The following is a 26,628-nucleotide window of genomic DNA, read 5'->3' as shown; positions in this document are numbered from 1 at the left end:
GCAGTTACGTCACACTATAGTTTCATCACACTTAGATTGGTACATGTGGCAAAAGAATTAATCTAGAAGTATTATTAATTTGAGTGTTTATGATAAATGTTGAAAAAAATAAAGAATATTGGGATATAAAATATTCTAAATGTGTGACAGACCATTTTTTATGGAAATAAAATACACTTCAAAATACACTTAGGAGTATTTTGTACCTTCTACTGCAGTGGTCTTATTTTTTTATGGTCCTTGAACTGCAGCATTAGAGAATGACATTTTATTCTGACCTTTCTTAAGAAATGAAAAGCTTTTAAAGTGTTTAAACGTGTTAATTATATTGATGGTTTACCTAGTTAGAGGATATCTAAAGATCTGAGTAAAGATGTTTGACATCTGGAGGCATATGTGAATTCTGAGTTACATTTATAGAAACATTTAAATGCTATTTTCAATTTTGAAAACTTATTCTTTTTTCAAAATATTCTTATAGTTACCTAAAAAGACCATAGAAATGGAATGGAATGTTGAACCAAGTGAAATTTATGTAATATTATATAATGCAGTCTGTTTATAACTTAATATATTGAAAGAATGTATGGAATCACTTTTCTGAACTAAGACAATATTACTTATATGACAATATATTGTTCTGACCTAGGCTCCCTTAACAAGCAGGAGGCAGGAATTGATCCTGACAAAACCTCTTTCATGATGGTGAATTACGTTCATTCACAGTCAGCAAGGTTTGTCCAAACAGTTTTTCAAAGGAATATTTCTCAACACACCTTATCTCGTTTGGCAAGCTGCCATATAACTTGTTTCCAACCGCAGTACAAAGCAAAACTTGGCACAGAGTCTCTCAGAGTCACGGAATGAACGAATTATTTCTTGCAAAAGCCCACTCCTTGTTCGTTCCTCTTTTATTTCTTTTGGGAGAGGCCAATCACCTCCAAGGAATGACTTTACTCCCGAGTCGACCCTGCTTTCTGAGTTGTTCTTGTCTTCTGGCAGCTCTGCGCATGCGCACACTGGGAGTGGGCTCCAGCTGTTCCTCTGCCTCCCTGCTGTCTAACTCCCTCTCTGCCTCCAATGCAAAGTCCTCGACTGAGCTTTTCCCAGCCCCAAGGGCTGGCCCAAGTTCCTCCCCAACCTCCTCACTGTCCAACTCTGCTGCCAGCTCTGCTGGCTGCCGGCAGGCTACAACACATATAGAAAGCTAAAGATCAGATAAATCATAAGACTATAATGAAAGCCATCTTGATCTCCCCCTTTTCAATGTGAATAGAAGCCTCTGATCACAGAAGCTTTGACACCAAGAAGGACAATCAGATATGAATAAGGTCTGGAACCCTCTCCTATTTTAATTTCACTCATACAAGATTACTCATTGAAAAATAGTGCATATTGCTATGTTTAAAGAATTATTTGGAGACCAGAATTGAAATCCACCTTGCCTACCATTTATAACAAATATTGTACTGCTCATTATTCTTTTTAAAAACTATAATGAAGGGGAAACAAAAAATATGGGATCCCATATCTTTCTGTTCTTCTTTTATCAATAAAAACCTGGCCACTGTGGAAACAATACTTCACATGACCTATATATAGAAGCATAGGTGTCTGGTAAATGCTACAATGATTTCAAAATATGTGTAACTGATATCACCACACCAATGGTGTGAATTATATACGTTCATAATTTTATGTAAAACATGATACAAGTGATACAAGTATGTAAATGTGTAATCTGTGTGATTATGTTAACATAGCACCATCCTTTCCCTCTGTCCTGTGGAAGGGAAAAATATTCCATAAGAACAAGATATCTGGAGATAACCTTCCAGTCAGCATTTATTCATAGACCAAATAAAACTGTCAACAGGAAACTTTTATTTTCTGTTGCAATCATGTAACATTGTTATTTAAATATTTAAAAAAAAACATGTGCAAGCATACACAGATACATGTTATGGCTGAGATTATACGTGACTTCTACCCACAGTTTGTTTACAGAAACAAAATAAAAATTGACAGATAATACACTAAAGCAAAGCCCAATAAACCATATTATACTTAGCCCACTCTGTGAACTATGTCTATCAGGAATGACTTTATGTATAAAAGCTTAATAATTTTTTTTAAAATGTGTGAATGTTCTTCAAAGTATACAATATAAAGTTCAACCAGGAGCAATTATATTTTATTTAGCCCCATTCATTCTGATCTACTGATCCCCCATGGTGAGGTAGATTTCACCAGCGGATTTCACAATTACTTTAATTGTCTAATGGCATATCAGCACCTTCTTATGATTTAAAATAAAACAATGTCTCCTATTTTGTAGGTACTCCATGGATATTTGACTGCACAGCCAACTATGAATCATTGCAGCTTCATTTATCTTAGATAAATGTTTAATGAGATAATAAGAATTAAAGTAAAAGTATTACTTTAAATGCACCAAACAGTGAATGTTAACATTTAGCAACAATTAAAATTTATCTTGTTATATGTATAAGAAAAGCATAATTCACAAACACTAAAGAACATCCATCATTGATTTACTTTAAGAAAAGAGATTTTGAACTTACTATGTGAGTACTATAGCCACAGCATCATTTAGGACACTTTCTCCAAAAAGGAGAGTATAAAGATCTGTATCAACATGAAGCTCATGAAAAATAGCTAGGACTGTCACTAAAAGAAATAAAAAAAGAAAGAAAGAAAATATGTTAAGCTCAGATTTTTCTTGAATAAATGAATTACATGTCAATAATGCTATGCCTTTTTAAGGCAAACCAAATTAAGGACAGGAAAAAGAAATGCAGTTAAATCTAGTTTATATCAACACAATTCACTATACCTCTTTATGTTTTTCATTTTTACAAACAATAGTTGTTTACCCTGTGTCTTTATACATTTCCTTTTGATTTTTTAAATTTCACTTTTTTCTTTCTGAAGATCTTAGCAACTCTGTCTGACCATAATTTTTTCCATCTTCCCTTTCCTCGTAACCCATTCACAATTACTTCCTATATTTGTTTTCCAAATTGATTCTCATTTATTCTATGTAATCAAACTAAGTCAGCATATTCTTTTTCTACTGTTCAGTCAATATTCAATCAGTACTCATTAATTCTTGACCATATCCCTTTTTGTTTTATCATATCTACCTCTTAAGTTCCCCATTTGTATTCAATGTAAGTTTATGTTCTTTGTGACTTATCCAACTTTTATTTGGATAAAACAGAAGCAATGAATGGCCATGTTTTGTTTCTATCTTTTCACTCGTTTTATTGTGCTTGTAGAAATATACTATTTTTCTAATAATATTTGTATGCTTTAAAATTTCTCTATCCTTGTTTTTTCATCTTTAATAAACATTCTACCAAGATATACAAGTTCAATGGCTTATTCTAATTTTTGTTATTTGCAACAGCTTAGTCCATTTTCCTGTCAAACACAACTACATTGATCTTGGATATATTAATTTTTTGTTGCATATTCCACACCGCATCATATATTCCAATATTTGCTCCAACTCATTCAGATTCAGAGCTCGCACATCTCTAATATCACCACTAGCATCTCCTATACATTTATCCATAATTATATTAAACAATCAAGAGGACTTCATGCTTCTTTATCCTCCTCGTTGCTCAGTGTTGAACTATTCACTAAGCATCCTGTTTATTCTCACATGCTTTATTTCTATCAGAAATTCTATTATCACATTCCCCAACCAATATTCAACTTCATATTTAGATAAAATGTCCTACAACTCACTTTCTGATATGCATTCTCTAAATTAACAAATGCACAACAAACAATATTTGTCATTTCTCAGTGACTGATGAAAACTATGTTCCACATGCACTCTGTCTAGCATAAAGCTGCAGGACTTTGTGGCGGTAGTTACCTCCTCTCTCCTTTCAGTCAGAATTCTGGCAACCTGCTTCTTAACAAAATCATCCCCCCACAAGTTTTTTTCTCTTTTGGTATCACCTTTGTCGCTTTACCTTTTTTTTAAAGGATTCAATACAGGTCCTTTACTATAATCACACTTGACATCAGAAAATTTGTCGAATGGTATGATCATTAAGCAAGGCATCACATGACTTGATTTTATGATCTTTTTAATCATGATTGTTAAACAAACCATCATGGTCATTAAGTGAAACATCAGATCATGATCATGATTGGCAACCTTCCTTGCCAGCTTTCCTATTGACTTAGCTTCTTAGAAGCCAGCTAATGTGGTTGCAAATCATATTCACGCAATGTCTTGCTTAGTGACATTGGTGATTTGCTTAATCACCACAGCAAAAAAAGATCTTAATGGGGTATGGTCATGTGAAGCTCAATGACCACACCACTTAACAAAGTTTCTGATCTGAATTGTGGTTGTAAGTTGTGGACTACCTGTAATCATCTATTTTATGTACCAGGCACAAATCCTGTTTTTACACACATTTTGAATAATGTGTGGTCACTTAATAAACAATTATATTAATAATATGGTATTTGTCAAGTTCTATGCTGTCTGTGTCTGCAGCTTTGCTAGTTTGCAACATTTTCCAGCTATGCCCCTGCCCATTGATTCCAGATATTGGGGTTTTTTTTCCTACCACCAAGAGAAGCACTGAAGAGAATGTATTGGCAAGGCCAGATAAGTTTCTTCCTCCCTTACCCTTAAGGTTTGGATTTAATACTCATTATGAACTCTCCTGTCTGTCTAGACATCTACGATATATATAAAGGGTGAATGTGGATTTGGCATAATTGCACTTCAGGCTTGGATAAATGGCTGAATGAATCATGGAAGGGTTGAACAAGCCCTGCCTGGGTTTCCTCATTTGCTTCATTATTATTATTATTATTTTAAAAAGGTAAGATGGGGCAGGTACCTTTTTGGGATCATGAAAATGTCTAGGGATGCAGAGGGATCCATACTGCTGACATCTGCTGTAGAGGCAAGAGATTTCTTTTGGTGAAACCTGGAAAATGCTTCCTATTGCTTTCTTGCAATACTTTCAATAATCATATACACCAAGAGCAGTACTGGGTTTCAAATCCCGGCGCTACCAATAGCGCACAGGCGCGCGTGCTCACTTTTCCAAGCACGCGGAGCTACTGCACATGCATAGAGTGATTTGATGATGCCTGAGTGGGTGGGTGGAGCCTCCCGCTGCTGCCGCTACCTGTTTGCCCGAACCAGGGTGAACCGGGAGCAACCCACCACTGACCAAGAGGATAAAAAGGAAAAGAAAAGTATGGCCATGCACCAAATAGTGATACTAATAATAACTGAAATTAATGGAATTTATAGAGGGATTGATTTATTAATCTACAGTTGAGAGAGAGAGAACAATCAGTCATGCTTAACATGCTCAATTCAATGACTAACGGGAATAAAAAGCTTCCCAACTGACCCAGCCATACTGAAAACTTTCATACTAAAAATAACAGTTCAAACCATAATTATAGATTCCTGGCTTTGCTAATCAGCCATCCCACTCAAGGTTTAACTAAAGAAAGGAAACATCAATAAAGCATTTTAATTGCCAAGCTATTTGTTTTTTTCCCCCCTACATCCTCTATAACTTACCAAATATTTTTCAGCTATTTTATATGACTTGAAAAAAAACCCAATAACTCTGAGAAAGGAACAAACTATTGCTGTACAGCTGTAACCATAGAAACACCAAATTAAAAGAGTGTTTTGAACATCCGCCTAAATGATGGTAAGAAGGTTCATGTGGTTTTAAAACAGTTCTGCTTCAGCAAATCTTTCCCAGATACAAATATTTTTTCTAAGCTTTGTATTTCAAAGAGGAAAAAGTGAAAACTATGTAAAATATTTTTAGTTTAGTACCCCAAGAATGTAATATCTTATCTATCTTTTTCAAATCTACATCAGAACGCAGGTAGGACAATAATAACGCTAAAGGAAGTGGACAAGATTAACTGCACTGCCAGTTTAGTCAGTTATTTATTACATCTAAGCTCCCTTCTGGATCTTAAAATCAGCCAAGGAGGGGACTCACAGTTGAGTCCATGCCATGGTATCAGTATTTGCGAGGGAAGGGCAGTGCATCTCCTCCTTCTCAAGAGGCCATCCTTAGACCCAATACCAACTTCTTCTTTTGAAGGGAGGGAAGGTTGTTGAGAAGGTGATCTGTAGCTAATGATAACTTTGGAGAAAACAGCCTGGTTACCCTGAATCTTTTTCTCCTTCTTTCATATAGTTCAGAACAATCTTATTTTGGGCCTCTTTCTGAAACATGTTGTCCTTCCTGGAAAGCTGGAGTGCAATTGCAAAGATTCCCTCTTCCCCACTCTTTCCCCAGATACTACATTCCTTCATAGCTAGGTTGGAACCATGACTCAACATTTTCCTATAAATTTGATATCTGACTATCTACAGTCATGGGTGAATGCTGCGCGAGCTGCACTGGCTCCCGGTGGTCTTCTGGGTGCGCTTCAAGGTTCTGGTTACCACCTTTAAAGCGCTCCATGGCTTAGGACCCGGGTACTTGCGGGACCGCCTACTACCACCAATAGCCTCCCACCGGCCGGTACGCTCCCATAGAGAGGGGCTCCTCCGGGTGCCGTCAGCCAAACAATGCCGACTGGCGGCCCCCAGGGGGAGAGCCTTCTCTGTGGGGGGCACCTACTATCTGGAACGAGCTCCCCCCAGAGATACGGAGGATCCCGGATCTGCGCACCTTCCGCCGCGCCTTAAAGACCTTACTATTTCACCAGGCCGGCCTGGCCTAATTTTCCCCCTCTTTTATAAAAGATTTTTAAAACTTTAAATATCTTTTCATATTTTATATATTCAATTTTAAATTGGTTTTAAAAGTTTGGGGTTTTAAATTTGTCGGGGCCAAAATTATTTAATTTGATTTTATTCTATTTTTTAAATTTTGTTTATTTTGGAATTCTTAACAGCAATTTCTTTTGTTTATTGAAATGTGCGGTCAATATATCAAAAACTCTTCTGTTATTTCTTCACATATGTTTTATACAAAGCACTATGCATGAAGCACCATGTATTTTAATACCTTTCATTCCTTTTCAGCCGCAACAATGCCCATTGTATTTATATAAACAAGCTATTTTTCTGCCTATTACAAATATGCCAGAACAGATTAATATAAATTGTCATAACGTTTTAGGAAGAAGAGCCTAGATGGCAGTGAGGCAACAATTGCTGTAAAGAATTCCCACAATGGTTTACTTTTCATCTTTTTTCTTCATCTTTTGTTTTAAATACTGGTCCTTTTATTTTACATTTAGCCCTACATTCTAATTTCCAATATGATAGCCCTTTGTTGTCCTATTGGAACCTTCAAGGTATAGAAAGAATAGAGAGAAGCTCCAGAATATAATTAATCGTTGTGGGAAAAAGAGAGAAGAGGCACTGTACACATTTTTCAATACAACTACATCCAAGCTCATGAAACAGCTAAAAGTCAACAGTTAACCCCTAACAAGCAAGCAACCATCTCCTGTTAGGAATAGCAATAGCACTTCAACTTATATACCAGTTCATAGTGCTTTATAGCCTTCCCTATGCATTTTATAGAGTCAACATATTACCCCCAACAATCCGGGTCCTCATTTTACTGACTGGAAGGATAGAAGGCCGAGTCAACCATGAGCCACTCAGAATCAAACTCCTGGAGTGATTAATAATAATAATAATAATAATTTTATTTCTATACCGCCCTTATCCCGAAGGACTCAGGGCGGTGTACAGCCTATTTAAAAACACAGAACAAAACAACAATTAAAATTTAAAATCATTAAATAATTAGGCTCCAATTAAAATCCCAGAAATTTAAAATACCCCAATTTAAAATCGTTATGTTAATAGCCCGGCCTGGCGGAACAACAGGTCTTCAGTGCGCAGCAAAACACCCGGAGGTCGGAGATCTTACGTATTTCTGGGGGCAGTTCATTCCACAGGGCTGGGGCTCCCACAGAGAAGGCCCTCCCCCTGGGTGTCGCCAGCCGACATAACTTGGCCGATGGCACCCTGAGGAGACCCTCTCTGTGGGAGCGGACTGGCCGGTGGGAGGCTATTGGTGGCAGAAGTCGGTCTCGAAGGTACCCGGGTCCTATGCCATGGAGCGCTTTAAAGGTGGTAACCAACACCTTGAATCGCACCCGGAAGACCACTGGGAGCCAGTGCAGCTCGTGCAGGAGGGGCATCACATGGGCGCAACAAGTTGCACCCATAACCACCCGTGCGGCCGCATTCTGGACCAGTTGGAGCCTCCGAGTGCTCTTCAAGGGGAGCCCCATGTAGAGAGCATTACAATAGTCCAGCCGGGAGGTGACAAGGGCGTGAGTGACCGTGCGCAGGGCGTCCCGATCCAGAAAGGGCTGCAACTGGCGAATCAGGCGAACCTGATAAAAGGCCCCCCTGACCACGGCCATCATACGCTCTTCTAAAGACAGCCGTGCGTCCAGGAGGACACCCAGATTGCGAGCCCTCTCTGTGGGGGGCAAAGATTCACCCCCAATAGTCAGCGATGGCACCTGCTGACTATATCGGGGCGCCGGAAGCCACAGCCACTCGGTCTTGGAGGGGTTGAGTCTGAGCCTGTTCCTCCCCATCCAGGCCCGCATGGCCTCCAGGCAGCGGGACATCACATCAAGGGCATCATTGGGGTGGTCTGGGGTGGAGATGTACAGCTGAGTATCATCAACGTACAGATGACACTTCACCCCAAAACCACGGATGATCTCACCCAGCGGCTTCACATAAATGTTGAACAGGAGAGGTGAGAGGACCGACCCTTGCGGCACTCCCCATGCGAGATGCCTCGAGGTCGACCTCTGTCCCCCTGCCAACACAAACTGCGAGCGGTCGGAGAGGAAGGAAGAGAACCACCGCAGAACGGTGCCCCCTATTCCTAACCCCCTTAACCACTGCAGCATGATACCATGGTCGATGGTATCAAAAGCCGCTGAGAGGTCTAATAGGACTAGGACAGAGGAACAACCCCTGTCCCGAGCCCTCCAGAGATCATCCACCAAGGCGACCAATGCCGTTTCTGTGCTGTACCCCTGCCTGAAGCCCGACTGGTACGGGTCCAGATAGATAGCTTCATCCAGGTGCCGGGGAAGTTGTCGTGCCACCACGCTCTCAACAACCTTCGCCACAAAACGGAGGTTGGAGACTGGACGATAGTTGGCTAATTCAGCCGGGTCCAGGGAAGGCTTCTTGAGGAGGGGCCTCACTACCTCCTCTTTTAAGGTGGCAGGAAAGGCACCCTCACTCAGAGAAGCACTTATAATCCCCTGGAGCCAGCCTCGTGTAACCTCCCAGGAGGCCAGCACCAACCAGGAGGGACACGGGCGGCACTAATCTTACCCAGAACCCTGTCCACATCCTCGGGAGTCACAGGATCAAACTCCTCCCAGATAACATTCTCAAGACCTGCCCTCGTCTCCTCCCGTGGACTCATCCAGTCGGAGTCCAAGCCATCCCGAATCCGAGCGACTTTATCGTGCAGGAATTGCACAAAATCCTCAGCACAACCCTGCAAGGGATCTTCCCGCACTCCCCCCCGAAGAAGGGAGTGGGTCACCCTAAACAAGGCGGCTGGGCGGTTCTCTGCAGATGCGATAAGAGCGGAAAAATGGTTAGATTTTGCCGCTTTTATCGCCACTAGGTAGGTCTTGATATAAGACCTCACCTGTGTCTGGTCGGAATCGGATTGACTAGTCCTCCAAATGCTCTCTAGGCATCTTTTCCGACGCTTCATCTCTCTCAGCTCCTCAGAGAACCAAGGAGCCAATTGAGATCGGCATCGGGTCAGAGGCCACAAAGGCACGACGTGGTCCAAAGCCCCAGCGGCCGCCCTTTCCCAGGTGGCCACCAGCTCTTCAGTCGAGTCGTGTGTTAGGGTCTCAGGGAACGGCCCAAGCTCCATCAGGAACCTTTCGGGGTCCATCAGGCGCCTGGGACGGAACCATCTAGTTGGTTCTGTCTCCCTGCGGTGGGGGAAGGCGGTAGGAAAGTCTAGTTGGAGGAGCGAATGATCTGTCCATGACAAGGGTTTAATATCTAGGTCCCCTCTACCAAGATCATTCAACCACTGACCAGAAACAAAAATCAAGTCCAGAGTGTGTCCCCCTATGTGAGTTGGGACTTGAACTAACTGGGTCAGGTCCATGGCCATCATGGATGCCATGAACTCCCGAGCCGCCTCTGACGCCTCACCCGCGGATGGAAGGTTGAAATCCCCCATGACGATAAGTCTGGGGGTATCAACCGCCACCCCGGCAATGACGTCGAGTAGCTTGGGCAGGGTCGCTGCCACGTGGCAGGGAGCCAAGTACGTAGTCAGCAAACCCATCTGCACCCCACGGCCCCACTTCACACAAAGGGACTCACATCCGGCTATCTGAGGAACAGTGGTCTCCCTCGGACAAAGACTCTCCCTAATAATCACCGCCACTCCCCCACCCCTCCCCTGGGCCCTTGGCTGATGAAATGCATGGAAACCTGGCGGGCACATCTCAACGAGGGGGACCCCCCCCTCCTGGCCCAACCAGGTTTCTGTAATACCTGCCAGGTCCGCACCCCCCCTCCAAAATAAGATCACAAATGAGGGGGGCTTTATTAACCACCAACCTGGCATTACACAACATCAGCCACGGACCCTGGGCCTGAGACTCTACACAACCCAGGACACGAGTCACGCATTGGGGGCCGGAGTGCGCAATCGCTCGTAAACAGCGTATGCGCACCCCTGACACTTGATATGACCCACTGCGTCTGTCATACCTGCCCCTCCCACTCATTATTTCAATTTCACAGCCCTTCCTGTCATCCCCCTGCTCCCCGGTTAAATTTCCTTTCGCGACCCTCCTGACGCAACTAATCAACCCATCATCCCGCTCAGTCACTATCTGGACCCCCCCAGGTCTACTTTTACAACCCCCTCCCTCCCTCCCGGGTCCCCTTAAAATTTTCTTTAAAAATTTAGCTAAAAAAACCCTCAACCCCCTCTTCGCTACATGCCATCTCTCGGGGTTCCAAAGCCCGTCATCAAGATAGGCCCTTGATAATGTGGAGGGCCAGGCTTGCGAGAGGGGGGAGTCTCGCAGCGCGAGAAGGTCGGCTTTTTGGAGCATCAACCGAACCAAAGATGGGAAAGAAAGGCCAGTCCGGGAGTCTATCATAGTCCAAAGGGATAACTGAGCATAAGGATCACAAAATGTCCATTTATAGAGCTGGGCTCCACTGTCCTCTCATGACAGGGAGAAGGTCCAATGTTCTTTTTCTCCAACGGAGGCTAATAGCCAACCATCCTCTCACGACGGCCGGTCCCGTTACAAGAAGTTAACGGGAATAGTGTTCTATCCTCCCTGTTGGGATACAAAAAATTCCTCAGTTCTTTCAAATGGTGCTCAGTCTCTCCTGTCAGCGAGGGCGTGAGTGGAACATGGTGGGGGGGGTCCGAAGTGTCCAGAGTGTAGCAGTTCGTAAACCCCTCCCCCCATAAAAGGGGGGGGGGCGGGAAGGCGGGGAGAGGGAGGGGGGGAAACAATATCCCCAGAGGAGGGTAACATCTCTTCCTCTGCCGCTCTATAAGTCCAGGCCTCCTCACTTCAGCTTCTCCTCTTCACTCTCAGCAGACTACCATTGCAGCATTCTGCGGCAGATGCCATCACTGGTGCCAGTGTCACCCCCCCCCACCCCAGCACCATAACAGATGCATCTGGGGGGGGCAACCAGCGCCGCCCACTGGCCTCCACCGCCAGCACCGCCTTGGCTCTGTTGCTTTGAGTGTGGGGGGAGAGGGGAGGAGGGGGGCATCGCCCCATGGCCGTTTGCACTACCGCCAGAGCCGCCATCCCCCTCCAACCCGTCTTCTTTGATGGAAGATAAAGACCGCAGCCAGATGACTCTCTGCGGCAACACCAGGCTGCTCCCACCATCGCTGCTACCGCCGTTACCGCTGTTGCCGCCGCCATCACTGCCATTGCCTTCTCGGCGCCCTCAGCTGTTTTTTGGTGCCCTCAGCTGTTTTACGGCACCCTCATCGCCGCCATAACCTCGCGGGGCTCCAGGCAGTTCCGCAGCGCCCAGGGTGGTTCCACAGCGTCGCTGCTGCCGCTGCTATCAATTTTGCGGCGTTCCGCGGCGTCCTCGGCGTCCTCAGCACTCTCCAGGGCCTCTCCCAAACCACTAGCCCCTCGCTCCAACGACGATGTCACAGAGGGAGTAAAAATCCTCCCCAGGTTGGGCAGGGGCTCTCCTCGCTGGGGCTCGGGGTCGCAGATGGATTTAGCGACCCTACACCCCCCGAAAAGACCAAATAGCCCCCATCGTCAGACCGGGAGCTAACCCAGCACTGCCATCTTCGAGCATGCGCAGTAAGAAGAAGAGAAGTTAGTGAGTTAGCCTGCAGTACTGCATTCTAATCATGGTTCTTGCATCCAATCTTTTCTTTACTTTTGGAGGATTTTTATACTAACTTATTTGCCAACTCCAAGCAGGATCATTCAGGAATGTCAACTATTGAATTCAAATTATTCAATCACTGAAACCCAGTAAGGTACATGGTGAAGACTTCCTACTTCCTACACCCTCCCCCCCAGGTCACTCATTGACTGATGTGCTTCACTACTGGCAGGGCTATTTACATATATAGAAAATTCTGGTTATATCCCAGCAGGATGTCAACTCTCCATCATAGTTTCCATTTAAAAAAAGGGGGGGGGGCAAGGAATACTGTAAAAATCACAGACTTGTAAAATAGATTATAAAGGTGGGATGTATGCAAAACACTTCTTCAGGAAAATAGAGGATTGGATGATTGAGAACATATTAGTGGAAGAACAGGCTGGGTTCAGACCTGGCCACCCACAACAGATAACTGCTTCATTCTATACCATCCTATTACTCAATTTCCACATGGTAAATATCTGTTTACATATTTCATACATCTTAGCACAGCATTTAACTCAATAAACACAGACACCTTATTGAAGAAACTGGACAAACTAAATATTGAACCCAGACTTCTATACCTGATAAATGCTTTCTATACAAATACATGCCTGAACGTTTGTACTGGAATAAATGACACTTTCACACAGAGCATATCATTTACAGTGTTAGATTTTACCATATTACTAAATTACCATTACTTTACCACTTGTTGCATTTAGTTGCATTAAGGCATTTTGAGATTCATTCAGTTCCTCAATAATATGCAGGAAGAGATAAAAATCAACTGGATTTACTTCAAATAAATAAGATTATTGACTGGAACCCTGAAACATGGATACAGCTTTCCAATTTCTGATTTCTTACAATAACAGTCAAGGAGGTATCAACTGACAAATGGAAACAGATTAACTAAATCTCTGATTAGCTTAGCAAACATTTACTTTAGAAAATGACAAAGAATTGCTAGATCAATATTCCTATTCAATCAAACAGAAGATCATAATGGATCAAAATTCTAATGCAATGTTATATATCATTACCTGGATCTGTAGCAGACATGAAAGAACCGAATAATAAGCAGTCAGTGAAGTGAAAATCACCAGAGTTCAGCTGATTGACATGCACCAGAGCCTTTACAAAGCCATACATTATCAACCTGCAGGATTTGGAAAGAAGAAGAAAAGGCTATTGAGAACAATTAAGACATATTTTAATGTTTATCTTTCCACAAACTTTTTTTAAAACTATGAAGTTCTACTCATTAATTTTTTTATCAATACAGTTGCTGCTGTCGTTGACTGCAATTATCATGTCAGTCTTCTTCTATTTTAGCCTCGAAAAATTGGATCAATTTTTTTCTAGACATTTGGGAAACAAGGGACCCCCCCAAACAAATCTTTTTTCACTGACTATTATCAATTTCATCACTTAGATGATAATATATTTAGCCACTTATTTTTGACAATAATATGAAGCAAACTGAAGAAGAAATTAACAGGAATACAAGTAGTCCTCGACTTACGACCACAATTCAGCCCAAAATTTCTGTTAGACATTTTTTAAGTGAGTTTTGCCCCATTTTACAACATTTCTTGCCTCAGTTGTTAAGTGAATCACTACAGTGGATAAGTTAGTAACCTGATTGTTAAGTGAATCTGGCATCCCCATTGAGTTTGCTTGTCAAAAGGTCACAAAAGGTGATCACATGACCTTGAGACACTGCAACTATCATAAATATGAACCAATTGCCAAGTGTCTGAATTTTGATCACATGATCATGGGGATGCTGCAAAAGTCGTAACTGGGAAAGATGTCCATAAGTCACTTTTTAAAGTGCCATTGTAACTTTGAATGGTCACTAAATCAGGGGTGGGTTCCACTTACCTTTGCTACCGGTTCGCAATGGGAGTGTGCGTGCTTGCTTCGTTCATACACAACACTTCTGTGCATGCGCAGAAGGTTCTGTGCATGCGCAGAGCATCCATGATGACATCCGGGTGGGTAGACGGAGCCTCCTTCTGCCGTTACTACTGGTTCACCAGATCCGGACCGAACCGGTAGCAACCCACCACTGCACTAAATGATCTGTTATAAGTCCAGGCAATGTTATAAGACTACCTGTAGTCTGTTTACACGTATAGACATTTCACAGAACTAGCAGAACATGAGGTGCTGTATTGCTGACTTCTGATGCTGCTAAAGGGTTTGTATAGCAGCTTTTCGGGTTTTATTGATTTATTTATACTAATAATACAAGTACAAGCTATATTAAAAGTTAAAGCTAGGAACTAAAAAGATAGACATTAATATTTCTGAGAACAGCCAACCACAAGTCAGTGCTGAACATTATACATCAATCTTGACAATTTCAGAAAGGTGGAAAGGAAGGATGGAAGACAAAGTGCATTTAACACTAATAGAAAATTTCTGCAGTTATGTTATTTGATTGATGTAAGCAATATTAATGTTATTTTCTCCTGTGTTATCACTTTCTGAGTATATTTAAACCTCATAAAAGTTACTCTCTTTCTGAAGTAAATATAAATGCCTTCCACTTAAATTCTTACTGTTGTCTCCTAAGCAATTTTACAGGGCTTGGCTGTAACAAGTACTGTTACGTCGCCAGATTTCGTGCTCCAAAAGGGCCTTATCATGTGTTGCCACCGGTTTACATCCCTAATAAATACTTTTTTCGAGTCCTGAACCTGACCCCTTCTAGAAAATGGAGGTACCTTATCCATTTCTGCTCTTTTCAGTATTAGGCACAGAGAGTAGTGGGGGATGTTACTGTGTTGATTCCTACAGCCAGTTCTCAGACACCAGTATTTGATTATCTATCAGCTACAATGAATTGAGTAATTATGTGGAGGAAAATGAAAAATCTTTTATTGTTGTATAGTTAGAATAAGAGTGTAAAAGCACAGCAGCAACAGCCATTCTGTGGCAATCAAAGCCCTCATAGTAAGATAGGGTCTAAATTTTAGCCTCTACTTTCCACTGGGACATTTAAGAATTAATATGGTTGCCTTGAGCCTCACATACACTTAAGGAACCCAGTATATATCTCAAACTCTGCTCCTTTTTAATGGGAGTTGTGACACCCATTGAATAGGGAAGTGGATTTGATTATATGCTTGTAGCCATCATCACAATTAAAGAAAAATCTGTAGGGATAATCCTGTCTTCAGCAAATAGAATTATTCATTCTTTCATTAATATCACTACAATTAATAGACATCAATTATATATATTCTTCTGCACCCTGTTAAATCTACATGGAAACAAATTACCAGCAAAGTAATTGAGGTACTGCAGAGTATACTTAACAGATTATTTTCTCAATTATGATCTCAATTAATTACCCAAATTGCCTGACTTCAGACAACACATGGATCTATACCAGTGGTGGGTGGCTCCCAGTTCGGACCAGTTCGCAAGAACCGGTAGTAAAACCGGTGGGAGGCCCCGCCCACTGCCCCAGATGTCATCATTGGCCTTCTGCGCATGCGATCCCGTTGTGAACCGGTAGTAAAGGTAAGTAGAATCCACCCCTGATCTATACACTCTAGTCAGCTGTATGAATTCTCAGTATTGGCTAAGAAAAAGCTGAGGCATCTTCACTTACTTCCCTGTGTTTAAAAATAAATGGAGTTTAGTGTGTGAGGGTACAGTACTAAATAAAACCAGCAGCTGAATTCATGCAGTTTGAAGATAGTAACGGCACACTACTGAAGTTGGCATTCATTTAAAATCACAGAGAAAAAAATTAAATTGAATTGACATCTTTGTTTATATGTTGGTCTGTTCTTTGTACTATTCAGCTAAGCTGAATTCTCCTTGTCCAGACACCTGAATTCTATGTATTGATTGAATGTCAAGGAGAGGCATTGACCATTGTTAAATCATGTCTTCTTCTTGTAGTCTTGCTAAAACATTAATGGATTTAGTTGTACTAAAATTGTATTGAACACAGTTTTGTGCTCTGGTCATTTTAATGCACATCTCAGTCACCCAATGTATTTTCTAACCCACTACAATTATCCTGCTCTTATTAGATGTCCTCAGGCTTTTCTGTTCCTAGGCGTGATTACCTTATAGCCTAAAGCTTATTTACAGCTGATACTGTGTGAAAACATACACTCAAATATAATGAAATATTTGGTTGTTATCTCAGAACAGAGCAAATGTAACACAATAAAACTGAGACAAAATAGGAATAGGATATTTGTTCATTCTGTATGTCAAGGACAAGCATTATTAGGTACATTTAGAATTTAAAGAGTGTGTCACAAAATAGGTGTGACTAGGTGGGGTATTTTTGCATCCATAAAATGGTTGTTATATTTGGGGTATCTGGTAAAAAAGACATATTTACCAGAAGGCAGATTGATGTCATCACTCCCTGTCACCACCATTTTTCCTCCATATAGTAGTGTAATCATTTGATCTTTTTCTGCTGGTAAGTAGACAGACTTCTAAAAAAACTATTTTATTGCAATTGTCTATCTTTTTAATTTTTAAAGCATGTCTCCATGTCCTTCATGGAGTTCAAAGGCATGTCAGCTGCCTATTTAGTCATTTGTTTTAAAGAAAGGAATAGTTTACTATCACAATAAGTTGAAGTAGCTATGAACTGAGATTCAATGATATCTCTGAATGGAATTACAGTTCCCTGTACCACAGCTGATTTGAAATCTGGGGTTTCCCCTGGATTTGTGGCTCCTAATTGATTAGGACAGCTTTTATTATTTATTATTTATTAATTAAATTTATATACCGCCCTACTCCCAAAGGACTCAGGGTGGTGAACAGCCAAAAGATAAAAGATAAAATCTTTTTTATCCATTTGGTTAATGGTTCTATCCTTTCCTGGCTCAGTGCCCAGTTACTCAACTCCTTGTGAGCTGATGGTTGTATTATTGCAATTTGCTTTCCATGAGTTTACCTTGAAGAATATGTAGAAGTTTAAACAAGCTAGTTGCTTGACTAGATATGGATAAATTTGTCCATATAATTCATCTAATCCAAGAGCTGTATTGGCCCACAGTCAACTTCTGAATGCAATTCAAAGTATTATCACCTCTGTACCTTATATGTCTCAGAGCCTACTGTAGATATCTTTAAGACACTTGTGGGCAATAAGAGGGATTTTGAGCACATTTTCCTTATGTATAAATACCCAGTTGCCTATCACTAACCTAGATTGATGGCTTTATTTGTAAAAAGATAATTAAGCTTTTTAAAATTATACTTGCCAAAAGACAAGTCCTTTATTCATGAGCAGCTGAGCAAGCTCCCCCAAAGCTCTTAATTTGTTATGAGTAATTTATATGTTCAGATATTGTGAATGAAGGCCACCAGTGCTTTAAATATCCTGTAAGCTGACCCACTGTGCTCTGTTCTTAATATGATGGCTTCAAATTATGTAAGTTCTTGCTCTCATCATTCCTATTGCATTGAGGGAAATACTCAGAGAAATCTAGACTGCAAAAATCTGGATGACCATTAGATGACAGGGAATTCTTTGCAATCATCTAATAGTTATCCAATAACGCACTGAACCCTTTATTAGAAAGCATACCAAGCTTTCTAATAAAGGAAGTTCTAAGATCATGTGAAAAAATTTACTGAAAACCAACAGAATTGTATCTTCTTTTAAGGCCTCCATTTGAATGAATGAATGATAAGGAGACGGATATGATATCAGGATGCTGTACTGAGTCGTCACACATTTCCAGGTAACAAGAATAGACTTTTCTAAATAGTTTGTATGAAATAGCCATAGTTTGTACATTAAAAATTATTTGGCTTAATTTGTTCACTATTCATTATAAACTTTTGCTGCATTTTAGATAAAAATATGAAAATCAATTCACACTAGGTGAAAGTAGATTTTGCATTAATGCAATGAACCTGTCAATGAAGAAAAGCCAAACTGAAAAACATGGTGGTTTGGGTTCAATTTACATTAGAGACTTTATTACAGCATAACATAAAATCTGAAGAACTGCTATGAAGAATATGTACAGTACTTAGTCTCTAAATAATGACTGAAATCTCATAATTACCAAGACAAATGAAGCATGAAACACTATCAACTGTAGACAGTTCAAAATTTGATGTTGCTGAATTTTTCATCTTACTCCAAATCATTTGAATTTTAAATCAAGCTATCAAAGCTTACCTTAGTTCCTCATACTTCTTCCACACATTTTTCAAAGGAGCCAATTATATACATATTAACTAAATGAACTTTCAGAAAACATTTATACAGACCAATGAATAACCTTATGAAATTAATCAGAGCTAGTGAACCTAATTTGGACTACAACTATACTCAAGCAATTAATAATGCATTTGGAAAGGCTTCCATAGAGGAAAAATAAAGAAAAAGCAAAAGAAGCTGTAAAATAAATTACCTAAAAGCTAGTGCCATTGTAACAATGTACAATGATGACTGGTGTTCCCAGATGTGTACCAATATGAAAATGCTTTATCAACATAAACTGCTTAATTAAATATCTACTTATTTAACTATCTATTTATAGACATTCATGCAACTTAAATCTTTATTTGCACTTGTCCATTGAATTATTTTTCTGATAAAACATTCTGATATATAATTAAGATAAACTGGGAATTATTTTCATGGTCAAACTTCATGATCCCCCTGAGATGCCTACCCATTCTCCAGGATTTGATCTCAAGGATGGTAATAGCTTGCCTATTAAATTTCCATTTCCTGGAATTGGGTCTGGGACAACCTGGGAGTTTATGGCAATTATGGTAATGCCTAGCAAACCACCAGCAATATCTTAAATGATTGTTCCTGAGAAACATCTCACTGCATGCCAAACAAGGCTGGCTTCATGATTTAGTAAATCAATGATTTATTAAAGTGTTCCAGAAGATGAAGTGCCAGAAGAGATAATTAGAGCATCATAAAGAAAGATCAAAAGCAAACTTGACAAAGCGTAATTAGGTCGGAATGAGTCGGAAAAAGCAAAATATACCATGAGGTACAAACCTAGAACCTAATGGTTTCTGTATGCTTTATAGAAGATATAATTTTTTCTTTTATCCCCTATTAACATGCCTCTAATATCAAGTCCAAATCCTACTCCACCACTGGCTTTAGTTGCCAATACTTGTAGAATTGAAAGAACCAATTGTATGCTAAAATTATATCAGAACTATATTTCTTCAAACTGAGAAAAACTGAGGAAATCACATTTTGAAATAATACTTTATATTCAAGAGCTTGTAATATAGAATATGAAAATAGAAAATTTTTAGAATGTTACAATGCATACAAAGTATACAGAAAGCAATGGGTTCCTCTTGCTGCATCCTGGTCCCTATCAGTGTTAAGTATTAAGCTTGTGTGGTGACTTCCAGATGTATTAAAACTATCACCTCCTGATTAGTTTGAACAAGGGGATTATAGGAGTTGTAATCCTAACATATCTGAAAAGTATCAGACTTTTTCAACACTGATGGAGGAAATTAGGAAAGGGAGTTCAGTAGGTATGAACCTCAGCATCCACTGTATTCGGTGTAAATATTTTGGCCAAAATGTCTTATTTAGCCTTCTGCTGAAATGTCAATTTTTATAGCTTAGGTTCATGCAACTTACTAAATTGTAATGAAGCTAGGTGGTGGCTTAGCATGATTTTTTTTTTCATGGTTATGTATAATGAGTCCATTTACTCTGTGTTATATATTTCCCCTATGGATATTTTTCCCTATGCAAATATTCAGTTTCCTAATCCTGAAGTGATATAGTACTGATATAAATTACTATAAAAGTATTGTTTATATTAAATAAATTTATTTCCCCATTTATAGTTCAGTATTCAGTGGAGCTTACTTTAAGGAAACTGTTACTTTATATATCATAATATCCAATTATTAAAACCTGAGAATTTATTTTTACTCAAAATGCTCTGGAATGGACCTTTCTGATACTTTATAAAAAGATCTGGCTATCACTGCAACCACACTATTTCTGGAAAATGCAATTATACAACCCTAAAGAGATAATTAAGATCACTTTGTGACATTGTGACATAGTTCATTGTAAAATCTGGAATGAATTTAACCATAAAAACATGTTTGACTGTATTTTGATTTTTTTATTGGATTAACTAAACTGTGCAGGGAAATTAATATGAAAAAATAATGACTAGAAAATGGAATGACTTAAACCTATTTTTTTCCTTAGGCTACTGAGTCTTTTGTTTACTTCACATGTTTGGGAGGGGTTTAGTTGATTTATGTGTATTGGTGATGCTATGTGGATATAATAGTATGTTGGTTGCTGCTGAGGTATTTTTGATATATGATAGTATTACCATTTTCCTAGCTTGTGTTGGTTGCACTGTAATCATTGGAATAGCAGGCACTTTTTGATAAGGTTCATGGATGTTATGGGTTGCTGCAATGCCTGGCATTCAGACAAATCAGCCATTAAATTTAGGTAGGATGACTAAATTTCACTATCCAATAATTGGAGAAACCATGAGATTCTTAAAAGGGAAAGAGAAATACAGGTTTTCTTTTGATTGGTTGATATTCTTCTGAGGGAGGAATAAGCTTGAGTGAGTTCAAGCCACTTTCTACTGTGCTCATCTAGATATCTGGGCCATCTAATTCCTTCCAGAATTTGCATTTTGTAAAAAGAAAGAAAAAAATATCCATATTTAAGTATACTTTCATCTCTCAATTTAAAAATGTTTCCCTCCCACAATATATTCATTTTTTTCAACTCTGAAGTGTGTTTGGTCATTTGGGAATTGCCAAAGTTGTTAGATAATTAATATTGGAATATCTGCCAGGCAAAGAAGTACCAGGTAAAAGCTGGTACTCCCTAAGTAGCTTTCCACTTACTGAAAAATTGTAGCTTGCGGGCATTTCCCTTTTCCCCTGCTGCTGTTTGAAGCATTCCCCAATGGATGAGTTGATTATGTAACAGAGAAATCTATAAACTCTGTTATAACAAATACAGCAATGAAATACATGAAGAATGCTGTAATTACATAACGCTCATTAAGCCCTTGATATATTCCAGCAAAATAGTAGTTTTGAGTGGCCATCTCAATAACCAAAAGGTTTCTGGCAATTAAAGAATCTTTTAAGCAATGGGATACCTTTGCCAGAGCCTTTCTCTTTTGCCCCAGATGGTTTCTAATGACTATTCATTTTGTATACTGTGTTTCCCCAAAAATAAGACCCTGTCTTATATTTTTTTGAACCCTGAAATTAGCGTTTGGCCTTATTGCCATGCGCTCAAAAGCCCGATTGGGCTTATTATCAGGGGATGTTTTATTTTGTGAGAAACAGGGTAGTTGTATAGGCTAGTTTCTTCTAGATAGTTTGGTTTTTTTTTTGCCCTATGCAAATTCATTTCAAATTTTGTTTGTAGTAGCTCTCCTTCAGGTGCAAAGGGGATACTGATACTGTGAATAGGATAGCTTCACACATCCGTATTATTACAGGAATGTTATCCCTGTGGGTATCATTGTATCATTGCACAAGGAAGCAATATGGTGATATGTCTGATATATCTCAGATGTCTCCAACTGCAAATCCTAGATTTTTCATCCAGATGGCTTTCGAGCTGGCTTGAAACACTAATACCCTGATAACTATATCATAAGATCACTTGGTGTAGATCCAGACTAGTCACAGTTGAGTAGCCCCTAGAAAGTATCTTTTAGGGGTTTTTTTCTCCCCTTTAAACTGTTGCTGGATTCTGTTTCTCTTAATAGAATATTGGACTCCAAAAATCTATTCAATGAGAAATTTTAAAAGAATCAGGAAGGTTATAAAACTATAAGAGACGCAATGATATTCAAAACTTTCCAGTTCTGGAAATACAGTTGGCTGGCAAACTGGAACCTCAGTCTCAATAATATTTGAATTGGAGAAGGGTGTCCTAATCAAAGAGGAATTGCCTCCAGGCATGATTAGAGAAGAAACTTCCATGCAACTGCCCCATATTTAAGATTAAGGGATAATTTATGGTTCTGGAATAAACACACACACACACACACACACACACACACACACACACACACACACTATATGGCACTTTACTAAAGAAGAGTATTTTATTCCGCTCTCTTCTGACGTTTGAATTTTCTACCAAAATTCTGAAGAAACAAATAGCTTTTAGAATATATGTTACTGCTGAACTGAGATGCAGTGCACTTTTGCTGTGGGATATGGGATGATGATATGGGAAGAGTAGGACACTCAGAATGCCCTCCAACGTGAGACATTCACATAATCCTGATTTGCACAAAAACTCCCTCAATACTCTAGTTAAAAAAAAATGCATAGAAGAGTTTGATCACCTTTTCAGAGTATTTTTTCTTTAAATGTTCCAAATCGGAATGATCCAGAACTGAAAATAGCTGTTGAGGTTCAGTTTTCATGCATGATCCATGGCTTAAAACTAAATAACAATTGAAAAAGCAGAGTTTGAATCTGACTAATTTTGCTTGGAGATACAGACCTAAATGTCTTCTATCCTGTTTTCTTCCTGCTGTTATTGCCAAAATAGAAGTATCTTAATTTGGCCTATCTCTGAGACATATGTGAATTCAGAATTTATTTAATAAATTCATTGCCCGTCTATCTCATATTCATGAATATAATACTAACCCCTTTCAGTTTATTAATTCATCATTGGATATATGTAATTTTATTTGTTTATTTAAAACAGTTATATAGCTGCCCATCTCATTATCAACTCTGGGTGGTTCCCAATCTAAAGTTAAAACAGCTTCAAAGCAATATTAAAACTAAGACTAAAAACTTTAGATATTAAATGTTGAGAACATGACATGAGGATTTCCAGAAAACGGCTAACATTGTGCTCCTAGTCAATTATAAAACATATATTGAGAAGATACCTTGCTTTTAAGAAAGTGGGGCTCCATCGTCTTAATGTGTTTTTTTTTAAAAAGTGCTTGTGGAACATGCAAGGGTCAGAAGCATTTTTAAAAATAAAGAGTATGCTGGAAGTTGATGAGGGCAGAGGATAAGACTTAAACAACAATGAAAGTTTGAAAGACAAAAAAGTCATTAAAGCATATCAGGGCATGGGAATGTTAATCAGGAATACATTAGCAGACAGCAAAAATTAAAGATGCAGTTATTTAATTTGTGGCAGATAAATTATTTTCCTCTTCAATTGACATCTTTAATTGGCCTTCTCTTGATAAGAAAATATGGTTTTCTTTGCAAAATGACACATTGATAATAAAACTGCTATAATATTTGATGAATTGTGACCTATTTAAGAGAATTTTCACTTTATAGAAGTAAATCTAGCTCCAATGTTTTACTAAAGGTGAGTGTTGGGTTCAATTTCTCCAATAATATCTGCTAGATGTTCTTCCACCAAATCTCTAGCTTGAACTAATTCCATCTTCATGATAGTTCTACCTTCAGGATTCCATGTCCAGGGTACCATGTCTTGTGTTTGACCTTACAACAAGGAATTCTGTTCACATTCACTTGAGTTTTGTGGGTTGCCTCTTGGGGACTTCTCATATTCAGGTGAATATAAATATAATGGTACTTTGATCTTGGTCCTCAACATGATGTAGCTGGGAGTTAAGGAGACAGGCCAAACTCTACAGAGTCATTTGCCCTCCCCTTTTTCCCTAGTATTCTGGGCTTTCAATTTAGACTGATATAAAACATATGGTGTGCATGTGGTGAAGCAGTTTAAAAGCACAACCAAAATGTAACAATTTATCCCACAAATCCAGATTTTTATATTCTGTACAGGAATCTTGCATGTGCCATATTTGATTGAAAAGCAGGTGACAAAGAATTTAAGTCATCAATCATGAAAAAGAAATAAGATAGATAGATAGATAGATAGATATTTCCAGGCAAATATCCTGTGCAGTGTCTGACTTCTGTACTAATAAATACTGGATTACTAATTCCAGTTGAAGCCAGTTCCTAGAGATTTCACTCTCACATGTATTATGTACCTATGTGGAGATACTTGGCGCATACATAGCCTATTCTATTATACAGAAATAAAAACACATATCACTTTCTCCTTCTTGTTTTCCAGCAGAAAATAATAACAAAAAGAAGAAAATAGATTGGAGGTGTGACAAGGGAAATGGTAGCTTAAACCAGGACAAAAGTCAGTAGAAAAGAGAAGCAAACTGAATGGAAAATGAAATAGCTATCTGGATCCATGAGCCTTCACTACATAATGGAAAGATACCTAAATGTACCTTTCATTATATCCACTTAAATTAAAGGGATTAATTTCAGAACTGAATAACCGAAAAATTCACTTCTTGGACGAGAAGTGAAACATGTTCAAGGAAAAAAAGAAACAAGAAAGTCCAGTTGCCTTTTGGAAAGTATCTTTGGGATAATTTCAGTCCAGTTCACACTGTGGCTTTTCCCATAGCTTCAACACATAGATGATAGAAAAACAATTATCAGGAATGTTAACTTTCCTCCAATTTCTTGACAATACTCTATAACAGTCAGTTTGCTATGAAAAGAAATCAGTTGAATCATGCATGCCTATGACTATGTATCATAAACTGTGACTGTTTATGAAACTTCACCATAAAACATTTTTCGTTGTTTATATATGGATATATTTGTGGAACTACAAATTACTTCCCCATTTTGTCATTTCTAATCATCTCTTTTCTAGAAAGCTTTATGGAATGACTCTCAGTCCTACTGTATATGAATAGGTTTCTTCTGTAAATGCATATACTCTCTAGATGTGTTCCTTTTCTTCTTCTAACCACTTCAAATTATTTGCCATTTCTTTTTAATATTTTCCCCACAGGCTGCCATCATGTATTATTCCTTTTATGTAAATGTCATTTTTCCAGCAGTGCATTTTTCTTAAAACAGCCACAATCAATTATACATGAGTAACTATCCCCAGAACTGTCTTCTGTAGTCACTGTGCTGCTGAATACTATGCCAGTCTTAAATCTACCCACCTGTGGGTTCATCTAACTTGAGTCTAAAGAATTTGTAAGCCCGGGTATATATTTTGTTTAAACTGTAATTAGAATGCACAGTTCAGTGCTCTGATGTCTTAAGCATCTTTAAAATCCACATTAGTCCTGTACCTTTTTGGCTGAAATGATTAAGTGGAAAATTGCCATAAATGCTTCCTGGGTGAAGCAAATGAATGATAATTAAATCAGATGAAGTGGAGATGCAACTGAGAGACTTCAGCTGTATTTTACACCAAGCATTTACTCTACACAATATGCATCAAATGTTTTTAAGTATAAAAGGATTTTACACTTAAAACTGATAAACATGGCTGTTTTTAGAGCAACAATTTTTGTGAACAATTGGCAACATGTGGCTTTAAAGGAATGGAAATCTAGTTAAAACGTGCCAAATCTAAATATGGATTACCTAACAATGGCTCTGAATGTGTTAACATGCTAGCCCTAATATTATTTTCCATGTATAGCCTTTTACGTGAAGTTTCTCTTTTACAAACTTCCCCAACTCGAAACTCTCCAGATGTATTGAAATAGTAGCTTTCAGGATTGTCAGTCAGCATGCCCAAGGGTCACTATACTTTAATGTGGGCTCATTCTGACTACAGTTGCTATAAACCTGTTATGTGATTTTCTGCCCTCTCCTTATTTTAAAACAGGAGACCTGCAAATTATGGCTAAACTATAATTTAACATGTACCATAAAAAAGCATGAATATTCTTCCCAAACCTTAACTTTAACTGCAACGCTAAACTTCTTGCTAACAATTTGATTTATTATGATGTGCTCTCAGTCTCTTCCCAAACATTAAGTGCCCAAAAGCTACTTGCTCTACTCTGTATCATAAAAGCAAAACACATGGGTAATATATTTAGCAAGTTATCATGTACTGAATGCACTATGCCATAATAATAAGAAAGTGTCTTCCAAACCCAAAAGGAGATAGTAACTTCATTGGCTGAATCAGATAAAGGTTTCCCAACATAATCTTTTCTTTGCACTCTTTCATCTTCTCTCTCTGTCTCCCTTCCCTCCTTTCTTCCCTCCCCTGAAAAGAGTGCCCAGGATCTGAGAAGGGAAAGAAATAAGAAAAACAACAACAACCCAATAAATAGTATCAGGATATT

General features: G+C 39.0%; 1 protein-coding gene across 1 annotated transcript in view; it reads right to left on the bottom strand.

The window, feature by feature from the left end:
• SLC9A9 (solute carrier family 9 member A9) overlaps nucleotides 1-26,628 on the bottom strand; it is a 260,985-nt gene that overhangs the window by 191,545 nt on the left and 42,812 nt on the right. The window contains exons 5-6 of the mRNA XM_070945808.1: nucleotides 13,516-13,631; nucleotides 2,586-2,691 (exon numbers count right to left, since the gene is read on the bottom strand). Coding sequence (XP_070801909.1) covers nucleotides 2,586-2,691; nucleotides 13,516-13,631 — 222 coding nt within the window. The remainder of the gene's footprint in view (nucleotides 1-2,585; nucleotides 2,692-13,515; nucleotides 13,632-26,628) is intronic.

The sequence above is a fragment of the Pituophis catenifer genome, unplaced genomic scaffold, assembly GCF_029215685.1.
Source record: "Pituophis catenifer annectens isolate HBS135680 unplaced genomic scaffold, rPitCat1.0.hap2 SCAF_6, whole genome shotgun sequence".
Taxonomy (NCBI): Eukaryota; Metazoa; Chordata; class Lepidosauria; order Squamata; family Colubridae; genus Pituophis; species Pituophis catenifer.
This window is presented reverse-complemented; position numbering and strand designations above follow the sequence as displayed.